Genomic DNA, 13,174 nt, shown 5'->3' with positions numbered 1-13,174 from the left:
AAGGGCCGAATGGCCTACTCCTGCACCTATTTTCTATGTTAATGAGTTGTCTCCCGCTTAAAGTACAGTCAATGATTATAACAGACTTAAACTGGTCAGACCACGACATCACCCAGATGAGACGTGCAGTAGCTGCCTTTTGGGTTGACGGTGCCGGAAACACTGCTGCCACCAGTGCACCCAGAATAAAACCAGAATATTATATGTGGGATCCAGCAACTGAGGAATCCTACCAGGCTCTGGCTATGAGACCAACATCAGATTTGGGCGGCATCACCTTCAGCGGTGCTGCAGTTCTGTCATTGCCTGTGCGCGTCTTTGGCGCCTTTGAGAGGGGGGCTGGTTTACAATGCCGTTTTTTCCCAGCCTGTTCAAATCGATTTTTGTCAGGCTGTTTAGCTGCAGTAGAATAATCGCCCCAACATCGGTTTTATTAATATTTTTTAAACTGCACTGGATATTTTAATAGCAGGAGTAATTTAAAAATCGACTTCTAAAGCCATCAACACCGACAACGGGGACGGATTTAACGGATTATACGCTAGATACACCCTGTCTGCATTCAGTCCATGTCCCTTGAAAAACATTCCTATCCATCTATATGTCCAAATGGCACCTATTCATTTTCTCCAAAGACGCTGCCTGTCCCACTGAGTTGCTCCAGCATTTTGTGTCGATCAAATGTCTTTAAATGTTGTTATGGTGCCTGCCTCAACTACCTCCTGTAGAATCTCATTCCATATTCCCAGTTCTTCAATAATATAAAGAGTAAGAAAGAGGCAAGAGTGGACATTGGAACGCTGGAAAATGATGCAGGTGAAGTGATAAAGGGAAATAAAGAAATGGCAGAGGACTTGAATAACTTTTTTGTGTCCGTCATCACAGTGGAAGACACCAGCAATGTGCTTGAAATTCAAGAGACGGGAGAAGTTATAGGAGTGGCTATTACTAGGGATACGGTGCTTGGGAAGCTGAAAGGGCTAAAGGTGGATAAGAGGGACTGCACCCTAAGGTTCTGAAAGAGGTGGGTTTGGAGATTGTGGAATCACTAGTGTCAGGAAAGGTTCTGGATGATTGGAACATTGTGAATATTACCCCGCTGCACAAGAAGGGAGCAAAGCAGAATAGTGGGAACTATAGGCTGGTTAGTCTGACTTTGGTGGTTGGTAAGATTTTAACCATATAACCATATAACAATTCCAGCATGGAAACAGGCCATCTCGGCCCTTCTAGTCCGTGCCGAACACTTACTCTCACCTTGTCCCATCTACCTGCACTCAGACCATAACCCTCCATTCCTTTCCCATCCATATTACTATCCAATTTATTTTTAAATGATAAAATCGAACCTGCCTCCACCACCTCCACTGGAAGCTCATTCCACACAGCTACCACTCTCTGAGTAAAGAAATTCCCCCTCATGTTGTCCTTAAACTTTTGTCCCTTAATTCTCAAATCATGTCCTCTTGTTTGATTCTTCCCTACTCTCAAAGGAAAAAGCTTATCCACGTCAACTCTGTCTATCCCTCTCATAATTTTAAAGACCACTATCAAGTCCCCCCTTAACCTTCTGCACTCCAAAGAATAAAGACCTAACTTATTCAACCTTTCTCTGTAACTTAGTTGTTGAAACCCAGGCAACATTCTAGTAAATCTCCTCTGTACTCTCTCTATTTTGTTGACATCTTTCCTATAATTTGGCGACCAAAATTATGCACTATATTCCAGATTTGGCCTCACCGTTGCCTTGTACAATTTTAACATTACATCCTAACTTCTATACTCAATGCTCTGATTTGTAAAGGCCAGCACACCAAACGCTTTCTTTACCACCCTATCTACATGAGATTCCACCTTCAGGAAACTATGCAGTTATTCCCAGATCCCTCTGTTCAACTGCATTCCTCAATTCGCTACCATTTACCACGTACGTCCTATTTTGATTTGTCCTGCCAAAATGTAGCACCTCACGCTTATCAGCATTAAACTCCATCTGCCATCTTTCAGCCAAATGGTCATATCCAAATGGCCTAAACCTCTCTGTAGAGTCCATGATAAAGAATGAAGTTATGTACTTAGAAGTTCATGATAAAATAGGCCAAAGTCTGAAGGGTTTTATGGTCTTGCCGGACAAACGCTGGAATTCCTTGAAGAGGTAAATAGCAGGACAGACAGTCAGTAGATGTTATTTACCTGGACTTTCTGAAAGCCTTTGATAAGGTGCCACATGTGACCCAGTTAGGGAAGGGGCAGATACTAGCGTGATGGCAGGTTGACAGAAGACAAAGAGTGGCAATAAAGGGGGCTTGTTCTGGTTGGCTGCCAGTGACTAGCTGAGTTCCGCAGGACTCGGTACTAGGGCCGCTACTCTTCTCTTTGTATATTACTGATGTGGACGAGGGAATTGAAGGCTTTGTGGCCAAGTTTGTGGTAGAAACGAAAATAGGTGGAGGAGCAGGTGGTGTAGAGAAAGCAAGGACTCTACAGAAGAACTTGGACAGGTTGGGAGAGTGGGCAGAGAAGTAGCAGATGGAAAATATTGTAAAGAATAAAGGCGTAGATGAGTTTATAATTGGGGAGAGAATCCAGAAATTGGAGATGCAAAGTTAATCTGCAAGTCGAATCGGTGATAAAGAAAGCAAACATAAAGCTAACAATTATTTTGAGAGGCTCGAATACAAAAACAGGGATGTAATGCTGAGTCAGTCACTGGCCAGGCCACATTTGGAAAATTGTGAGCAATTTTGGGCACCGTATCTGAGGAAGGATGTTGTGGCTTTGGAGAGGGCCCAGAGGTGGTTTACAACAATGATCCCAGGAATGAGTGGGTTAATATATGATGAGCGTTTAGCGCCACTGGGCCTCTACTCGCTGGAGTTTAGAATAATGAGCGGGGACTTCATTGTAACATACAGAATAATGAAAGGCTAGGATAGAGTGGATGTGGAGAAGATGTTTCCACTGGTGGGAGAGTCTAGGACTAGAGGTCATAGCCTCAGAATTAAAAGATGTTCTTTTAGGAAGGAGATGAGTAAGAATGTCTTTAGTCAGAGGGTGGTGAATCTGTGGAATTCTTAGCCATAGAAGGCTGTGGGGTCTGTCAGTGGATATTTTTTAGAGATAGATAGATTTTTGGCAGGAGAATGGGATTAGGACGGAGAGATAGATCAGGCATGATTGAATGGGGGAGTAGACTTGATGGGCCAAATGGCATAATTCTGCTCATATCACATGATATGACCTTATGACCATGTTGACTATTCATAATCAGTCCTTGCTTTTCCAAATGCAGATATACCTTGTCGCTCAGAATACCCTCTATTAACTGACCCATTATTTAAAACAAATGTAGGTCCCTTGCAGTCAGAAACAGGTGAATTGATCATGGGGAACAAGGACATGGCAGACCAATTGAATAACTACTTTGGTTCTGTCTTCACTAAAGAAGGCATAAATAATCTGCCGGAAATAGCAGGGGACCGGGGGTCAAATGAGATGGAACTGAATGAAATCCAGGTTAGCCGGGAAGTGGTGTTAGGTAAATTGAATGGATTAAATGCCAATAAATCCCCTGGGCCAGATAGGCTGCATCCCATAGTACATAAGGAAGTAGCCCCAGAAATAGTGGATGCATTAGTGATAATTTTTCAAAACTCTTTAGATTCTGGAGTAGTTCCTGAGGATTGGAGGGTAGCTAATGTAATCTCACTTTTTAAAAAGGGAGGGAGTGAGAAAACGGGGAATTACAGACCAGTTAGTCTAACATCGGTAGTGGGGGAAAATGCTAGAGTCAGTTATTAAAATGAAATAGCAGCACATTTAGAAAGTGGTGAAATCATTGGACAAAGTCAGCATGGATTTATGAAAGGTAAATCATGTCTGACGAATCTTATAGAATTTTTCGAGGATGTAACTGGTAGAGTGGATAAGGGAGATCCAGTGGATGTGTTATATCTGGACTTTCAGAAGGCTTTCGACAAGGTCCCACATAAGAGATTAGTATACAAACTTAAAGCACACGGTATTGGGGGTTCAGTATTGATGTGGATAGAGAACTGTCTGGCATACAGGAAGCAAAGAGTAGGAGTAAACGGGTCCTTTTCACAATGGCAGGCAGTGACTAGTGGGGTACCGCAAGGCTCAGTGCTGGGACCCCAGCTATTTACAATATATATTAATAATTTGGACGAGGGAATTGAATGCAACATCTCCAAGTTTGCGGATGACACGAAGCTGGGAATCAGTGTTAGCTGTGAGCAGGATGCTAGTGTTGATTCACGTTTTTCTCTCACATCGGTTGTTTCGACAATAATCGACCAGGCACCGAAACGTACGTTTATTGAGCAGGAGTCTTCACACAGGTTTAACAACCTAGCAAAGAGTCAAGCTCTCTGCCCTTAATTGCAATGCTTTATATATGTTAATGCCACCGTTTAGCCCCCTCCCACATTACCCAATTAATCGACAGACCTGTACACAATGGTCATGATAACAGGCACGTACACAATGGGAGATGTTAATTAGTGGAACAACACTAGAGCTAAGACAGGGACATTTCTCAGACTTTCGGGAGCCAGCGGTTTGCATATTCTTCAGCCTTCTGAAACTCAGCCACCTCAATCAGACGAGTGCGAGGAATATCAAAGTTGCGAATATGCAGCATCAGCAGGATAATGTGTATTTCTCAGGATCACAACTTCTTGAGGCCTGCAGCCACCTAGTCAGCAACTTTGGTCAGCAGACATTTTAAGTTTCAACCCAGTTCACCTGATGTCCATTTTCCCTTCACATAACCATTTTACAGTGCTGATTCAAGATTTACATTCACATTCCCCCCTTTTGCCATTCTTATGGCAACACTCATAGTCCATTTAAAAGTCCCATTCGCCGAATCTCGTAACCTTCTAGTTCCCTGGCCAAGGCTTCTTGGACCGTCCGACCCTTGTCCCCCAATTCTCCTTCCTCACTCACTTCATCATTGTCGCTGTCGTTGGGGAATGGTAACAGTCTCTCCTGCTCACGCTGTAAGATCATCATTCGTACAGAATTTTTAGTTTCCTCGGGGGTGGTCCCCAAGCCCAATAAAGCCACCATTAATCGGGCTATGATACATTTCACAATGGCAATCCCCACAAATAAGCAAGTAACTACTATAGCAGCATAGATGGCCATGCTGATGATCCAGTTGTATACTCCCCCTAATCCCCAGTTCCCCCATCCCTGGTGTTCATTCATTCCATCCAAAAAGGTGGTAATCTCTTTCTGGTGATGTGTGATGTTGCTAGTCCTGTCTTGAACCCCCATCATACATTCCTCTTTTATGACGGTACAGGTCCCCCCTTCTCTAGCCAATAAGTAATCGAGCGCATATCTATTTTGTAGGGAAAACATCCTCATGTCGGCCATCTGGGTTTTTACTGCCTCCAAGGCTCCAGTTGTTGCATTGCCTAGAATTGTCAGGCCGCAAACAAGGTAATTTCGGTTCTTGGCTGCTTCACCTCCACCCACTCCTCCCATGGTTAGCATGCTTAATAATCCCCATCCAATGGCATGTCCGTGGGCAGCTCCCCTGACCCCTGGATTTCTCCATTGCGCGCAAAACTCGGCTGACACTGTCCTTTGACGAACCCGAGCCATGGGTCTAGTCCATTGCTCGGGACAAGGTACTGTGGTTGGCACCAATGCTCCAACTGCCATGTTATTGGGGAAAGGGGGTTTTAGGACATTGGTTCCTTTCCCATTAAAGAAGAAGTAATATCCTTCCTCCGTATATAATGATCCAGTACAGCCCCTTCGGGTATTAATGACTTCTCCCCCTCCAGACCAGTCCCTCCATGCTTCACCGATCCCATTGCTATAACTGGGGATTGGCAGGTGATGGGATCCTACTGTCAGATGGGTCCCGTTAGCCCATCCACACAACAACTGAAATCCAGCATTTACAGGGATACAGTCCTTAGACACCTTACATTGAACTCCATTATAGGTAAGGTTACACGTGGAGCCGTGAACGGGCCCTTGCAGAGCGCAAGTGAGGTTATTTTTAACATTTATGACTATACACCCGTGTCGGTTACTAAAACTATTTTCATATTGCCTGTTGTCATTATTGGTGGTGAAGTTACATGGCCTAGCTGGTGCTCTTGACGCCATCCTAGATCCATTATAGCAATTGTCGTAGGAGTGATTATTGTTCTTAGGTAGCGGTAAGCAGTTGGCCGGTGGAGCAAGAAGCATATCATAGTCGATGCTGACGGGCTTGACAGGGACCATTTCTTTTCCCTGGCACTTCACCAATCGTTCGGTTCTGCCCCATGCAGGGGATGGGGTAAACAGGGAGGTAACTGATGTCATTTGTGGATAACAAACCACCTGCCCCTTCCCGAATAGCTCGTTGTGTGCCTGGATGAATAAATTGGAGTCTTCTCGTTCCCCTCTCTTTCCTCGTTCGTTCCGTCCATGTTCAGGCTTTGTCCATTTCCAGCCAAAACCGATTAACCCTGCAGTGGTCACCACACATATTAATGCCACAAAGACCCTCATCTCAGCGATTTATTTCGTATCTGTGAAGACAAGGGAGGGAAAAAGAAAAGAACGTGCAATTTCATGGCAAAATTAATTCGTGCCCTGCTTCCCGTGGACTGGATCCCCCTCCCTGACCTCGACCTCCCCCCTTTGCTTGGTGTCACCAATCACTTTGCAATGGTGCAAATGCACCCATGCCGATCGTCCTTCTACCTTTACTGCGGTGGGGGTGGTGAGGAGAACCTGGAAGGGGCCCAACCATCGAGGAGAAAGGGTGTCTTTACGAACCCAATTCTTAATCAACACATAAGAACCCAGGGTGATCCGTCCATTAACGGGAAAATCTATGTCACCCACATAAGCGGCCTTGACCTCCCCATGAATCTCACGCAGGGCCCTTGTAAGGGCAAGGACGTAAGAGACCATCTCCTCCGTCATGTGATGCAATGTCATTGTGGCCGGGATAATGTCTGTCCAGGGGGTGCGCAGAGGTCGGCCATAGATGATCTCTGCAGGAGACAACCTTGTCTTCCCTGCGGGAAGGACTCTAATCTGAAACAAGGCAACAGGCAACATTTTAACCCAGGTGGAGCCCGATTGGTCCACCAGCTTGGCAAGCTTGGTCTTCAGGGTCTGGTTCAAGTGTTCCACCATTCCTGCAGCCTGTGGGCGATAAGCACAATGCAGCCGCTGAGTTACTCCCAGCTGTCGGCACAATTCTTTATTGATAGCGGCAATAAAGTGAGGGCCGTTATCTGAACTGATGGTATTTGGAACCCCAAATCGAGGAACAAACTGCCGTAATAAAATAGACACCACCGTAGAAGCAGTGCAATCAGTGGTTGGAAAGGCTTCAATCCACCTAGAAAACACATCAACAATAACAAGTACTTGTTTATAACACTGACACTTAGGCAAATCAATAAAATCCATCGGTAAGGTTTCAAACGGAGCAGTAGGTAATGGAGTACGACCTGTCTGGCAGACAACTCCTTTACCAGGGTTGTGTGTAGCACAGGTGAGGCACCGTGCGCTAGTTTGGGCTGCCAAAACCTTAAGTCGAGGATGCCACCATGCCTGTAAGAGAGCGTCTACTAGCAAGGTGGCCCCACAGTGATTGGCTAGATGTAGGCAATCAATGACCCAGGTCGCTAACTGGTCTGTCATACAGGTCTGTCCGGCCGGCGTAAGCCACAATCCGGAATCAGCCTTCTGACAGCCCAGCTGCTCCCATTCTATTATAACATCAACAGAGGCGTCCCCCTGTAAGAGCAATACATCATTCATGGTTGGCATAGGTTTCTCAAATTCAGACGAGCCCATATAAAGGCTTTTCACCTGCCTCATCATACTACCCACCACTTTAAATCTACCGCGTGAAGCACACTTAGCCGCTTCGTCAGCCAACCTGTTACCGATTTGGACCGGGGAATCTCCTGTCGTGTGAGCCGCACATTTAATTACGGCTACCGCAGAGGGCAGGAGGACAGCATTCAACAGGTCAGAGACCAGGATCTGATTGGCAATCTTATTGCCCGTCAAGGTGAGGAATCTCTGTCCGTAACTGTCCGAAATCGTGAACGACTCCAAATGCGTATCGGGAGTCGGTGTAAATATTGACGGAGTGCCCCTCCGCGAGGACACAGGCTCGGGTGAGGGCAAACAACTCGGCCTGCTGAGCTGAAAACGGTGGGTCAAAACTGCCACAATCCAGCAAGGTTCCATTTTGTTTAACTACCACAAAGCCTGACAGACGGCGTCCCTGCTCGTTGATGGACGAACTTCCATCGGTATAGAGGATCAAATCTGGAGAGGCTAGAGGTTGATCGCTAAGGTCAGGGCGCGGACTGGTATCTGTGAGAATAGCCTCCAAGCAGTTATGGTCGCATGGAGCGAGGGGGTCAGGAGGAGAGCAGAGAAACGCAGCGGGGTTGATAGTGGTGCAGTGCCGGAACTGTAGCTTGGGATTATTCAACAGGTAGATCTCATATTTATTTTGTCTGGCTGAGGTCAAATGCTGGGTCTGGAGTTGTCCCAGTAGGGCGGTCACAGAGTGGGAGGAATATACGGTAATGTCCTGCTGGAGAGTCAGGTTGGCTGCCGACTGAAGACTATTGTATACCGCTGTCAGAATCTGTGTACAATGGGGATACCCCAGTGCCACAGGGTCTAACTTGGATGAATAATACGCCACTGGTCGGTGCTTATCCCCATGCAGCTGGGTCAAAACCGCAGTGGCACATTCGCCCAGGACGGTACAATAGAGCTGAAAAGGTCTATCATACAGGGGTCGCCCCAGCGCAGGAGCCTTCTGCAGGGCCTCTCGTAGATTATTGAACGCTGTCAAGGCTTCACCTGACAACACAAAGGTACTTTCCTCGCTGGTGTAAGGGGTCAGGTGCTTTATGTCCAGGGCCACATTCGGAATCCACTGACGGCAGTAGTTGATCATTCCCAGCCACTGTCGCATTCCCCTGGCTGACGTGGGAGGTGCTGTTCTATAAATGGGGTCAGTGCGGCTCTCGTCCAACCGACGGCCATCTGCGGAGATTATGACTCCAAGGAATTTCACCTCCTTTTGACCGACATGTACTTTGGAGGGGGACACAACGTACCCCAATGTCTTCACAAAGTTCAACAACAAAATTATAGCTTCCCTATTCTGCTCCTCCGTTTCACTGGCCACTAAAAGGTCATCAACGTACCGGATCAATGCAGACCCCTCAGGTAACTGAAGGTTTTGTAACTGCTGTTGCAGACAACGAGAAAATAGGGTCGGTGAGTTTACAAAGCCCTGTGGCAATCTGGTCCATGTATACTGTTGTCCATTATAGGTGAATGCGAACAGGTACTGACAGTCTGGATGTAAAGGAATCGAGAAAAAGGCATGTTGGAGATCCACCGATCCAAAGACGGTTGCTTTAGCCGGGATGGTAGCAAGAATATGTGCTGGGTTAGGAACAAGAGCATGTAATGGTTGTACTATGGCATTAATGGCCCGCAGGTCCTGGACTAGACGATACTGATTCGGCTTTCCTGGTTTTGGGACTGTGAGAATTGGTGTGTTGCAGCAGGACTGGCATGTGATCAAAATACCCTGCTCCAATAGTCCTTTGAGTAACCTGTCGATACAGGGTACGGCCTGGACTTTCAAGGGATATTGTCGTGTAGATGGCATGGCTGCACCTGGCTTGACCTGCACCAGGACTGGCTCAACATTTGTAAGTCCTACTTGAGTCTGATCATTCGCCCATACTTCCGGATCAGTAAATTCCACAATATCTCGGCCCTTATGGTGTCTCAAGGTACCCTCCCGAGTAGGTCGGGTGGGTGAATGGGTAATGGACAGATCGGAGGTAACTTGCTGGGGGCCTTGGATATTTTCATCTGATCCCTTCAAGGCGTGAAAAACCATTGGTCCGAGATCTTTGGCGGTATATGGAAGGTATACTTTTAGCGTAAGATGAGGTGCGATGCCAGGACTTTGCCTCCAGTTGGACATAGATATTGACACGGCCAATGCTTCTCCTTCCCGACCGGTTACGGTAGCCAACTCGGTGATGGTCCACTGACTGCCCTCATGGGGCCCAAAGAATTGCTCCAGTTCCGAGTTGGATCCACTCGCATCATAGGCAAGTGTGACATGGTGTTCTTGGTCCTCCAAGTCCAGGCTCCACCACTGGGGGGTTCGATGCTGATAGCACTGTCGATGTTGAGCGTGTTCAATCTCTATGGGATGCGGCTGACATACAAGCAGAAGCTGTAGTCGACAAAGTAGGTCTCGTCCCAAAACATTAATGTCCAAATTGTTAGTCACCACGAATTGGTGCAGAATGCGGATTCCTTCATACTGGACAGACACTGGTACAGTTAGGCGATAAGGGTGGGGGATTCCATCAAAGCCTTGTAACATTTCATGCTGTCCAGTAGTCTGGAGGGCTAAGGAACATTGCACTGATGAAACAGTTGCTCCGGTATCAACAAGGAAGGAGTGTGATTCATTATTAGCTATCATCTTCAGGTGTGGCTCCGGGATACTGTCATTCCTCCTTGTTGGGGATATCGACAGCATCTTTGGTGGTCAATTTTCAAAGGGGTTTTGGTGTATTCCTTGGAAGGAGGGAGTTGGACCTGGGTCCCCTCCTCGGGGTCCTTGTTGACCTTGCTGTCCAGGTTGTCCGTATTGTCCCTGGCCACTTCCTCGTCTTGCTCCTTGCTGGTTATCACTTGGACAATGTCGGCGCATGTGACCGTTGCCTCCACATTCATAACAAATCAAGGGTTTTCTTGGTCCCCATCCTATTCCTCCATATGGCCGCTGGTTGTTACCTCCACGGGGTGCATATGGTGGCCTGTACGGGGAGGCATTAGGTCCGTTCGGATGTCCCCAAGGGAAAGGGTACGTGTTGTGCTGGCTATCCATCCATACCGGAAAGCAGGGCTGGTGCTCCATCTGGTATCCTCGAGTCTCTGCGTGCGGAGGTCCCTTGTGTTCTGGCGGCTGCTCTCGGGTGATAACATATTCCGTCTTTACCTTTGCTGGTGGATCCCTAGCTTCTCCTCTCTTCCATAATGCACATACGGCACGGCACATATCAGGGGTGGTCATGCCGGTCCAATTTAGATTATTTGTCTTAACGCTGGTACCGACACCGTCGGGCAAGCAGAGCATTAGTGTAGCACAGAACTGGGGAGATTGCTGACCGGTGTTAAAGTTCTGGTCCCCAGCATGCGAGCCATACATATCCTTAAATCTTTCCAAAAAGTCCTCGGGGTCCTCATTTCGCTTGGGTTTCTGATCCAGTACCTTGGGCAAGTCAATAGGTTTTCTCAGGGTCGCTTCGAGAGCCGCCAGGAGTAGGGTCTTCCGCTGTTCATCTCCGGCAACTCCCGGGTGCACGGCTTCCATAGCAGCGTGGTCATTGTGCCCCAGCTGGGTGAGGAACTTGCCCCACTGCGTTCGATTCAGGGATTGTCTGACCAGACTCCAGGCATCCAAAGAGACGGCTTGGTAGGCGTCCAGCATGTTGCCGATGAACTCCACAAATCGTCCTGGGCACTTGACTGGTGCCCCATTCAGGATTATCAACATATCGTTTGGTTTCCACGGAGCATACACCTGGATGGTCGCAGGGGGCCCTCCTGCTACAACGGCCACCCCGGCGGCTGCAGGATTCGGGACTGTTCTCATTGGCAGTTGTCTTGCGCGTGGGGAGTGCTTCTTCTTCCTAGCCCTTCTAGCCTCTTCCTCCCTTCTCTCATCTCTGTCTTCAGATGCCGTGTGTCCCCTTCACTCTCCCATTCGTTATTATCGTCGGAAGTCGAAAAGGTGGAGCTGGAGGGGGATTGTGTTCGCCGCTGTGCCATATTCTTTTTGGGTTTGTTCCGGGGGTTCAGTTTAGTTCTGCCTCCCACGGAGTCAGCGGATTGTGGGGCACCAGGTGAGTACGGAGGGAGTCGGCCTGCGAGGGGGGGCACTGGGGGCAACTGTCTTCCCGGTGGTCTCCCCTGAATGGGACCGTCTTCTGGGGTTCAGCAAGGGTACGGGAGATTTGGAAACTGACATCTGTGAAGGACAAGTTTTAATCTTGGATCGGGTAGCGGGAATTGAAGGAGCAGATACTGGACTGGCAACGGGGGCAGGCTGGTTCAGCGGGGGTGCTCCACGGACTCCCCAATGATAATCCTCTACCTCCTCCTCGTCGTCACCTCCCAAATCTATGCCAGCCACCGACTTACGTAAGTCTTTATCTATCTTGGCCTTATTTTGTCTCTCTCTCTGCTGACGATCCTTACTTTCCTTAGCATGCCTGCATTCCTGTTTTAGTACTGTCGCTGACTTCTCCTGACCCCCCTCGGTCAGGGGTATTCCTAGTTTCAAGGCATTATTCTGCCAACTGGCCGTTAAAGACCGTGCCTTGTCTCTGTTACAATGATCGATCCACAACTGAATGGCCTTTTTATATATATTTTTTTAATCCATTTTCCATATTACACTTTGGGCCCTTGACAACACACCCATATCCTTGGAACCCCCTTCAGGCCATTCATCCTTCCCCAGTTTATGAATTAGTTCTCCCGACATACGCCTAAAAGTCTCCGCCATTTCTGGATGCAAGAAACATAGCTGATGTAATGGCCGGTCTGGGTGACCACTGGTGTCCATACCATTACCCATTTTTATACTTATACTATTACACACAATATTTCAGGGTTAACCGTGAGTCCTTGGTTCCGCCGTATCTCATTCGGTCACTTCAATTCCTGACCTTCGCGTGGAGGATTTCCTCTCTTAACAACCAGTCTAAGGCGGACTTTCTGTGAGATACGGAGTCCCCTTGGTCTCGGTTAACACTCAAGAGTAGTTAACTTTATTACACAAATATCACAACAATATTTCAGGGCTAACCTGGAGTCCTTGGTTCCGCCGTATCTCACTCAGTCACTTTAAAGCGGACTTTCTGTGTGATATGGGGGTACATTGGTCTCGGTTAACACTCAATACTTGCTAACTCTTTCAGGGTTAACCTAGAGTCCTTGGTTCCGCCGTATCTCACTCAGCCACTTTAAAGCGGACTTTCTGTGAGTAATGGGGGTACCTTGTTCTCGGTTAACGTCTCAATACTAGTTAACTTCCTATACACAGTGC

At 47.5% G+C, this 13,174-nt stretch overlaps 1 protein-coding gene across 1 annotated transcript; it reads right to left on the bottom strand.

Moving 5' to 3' along the window:
• Nucleotides 1–8,053: 8,053 nt before the first annotated feature.
• On the bottom strand, nt 8,054–10,438 carry LOC116970007. Its single transcript, XM_033016758.1, has one exon. The coding sequence runs from the start codon at nt 10,436–10,438 to the stop codon at nt 8,054–8,056; it is 2,385 nt and encodes a 794-aa protein (XP_032872649.1).
• Nucleotides 10,439–13,174: the final 2,736 nt, after the last annotated feature.

Source organism: Amblyraja radiata, unplaced genomic scaffold (genome assembly GCF_010909765.2).
Source record: "Amblyraja radiata isolate CabotCenter1 unplaced genomic scaffold, sAmbRad1.1.pri scaffold_473_ctg1, whole genome shotgun sequence".
NCBI lineage: Eukaryota > Metazoa > Chordata > Chondrichthyes > Rajiformes > Rajidae > Amblyraja > Amblyraja radiata.
The sequence above is the reverse complement of the archived record's forward strand: the minus strand, read 5'-3'. Positions and strand labels throughout refer to the sequence as shown.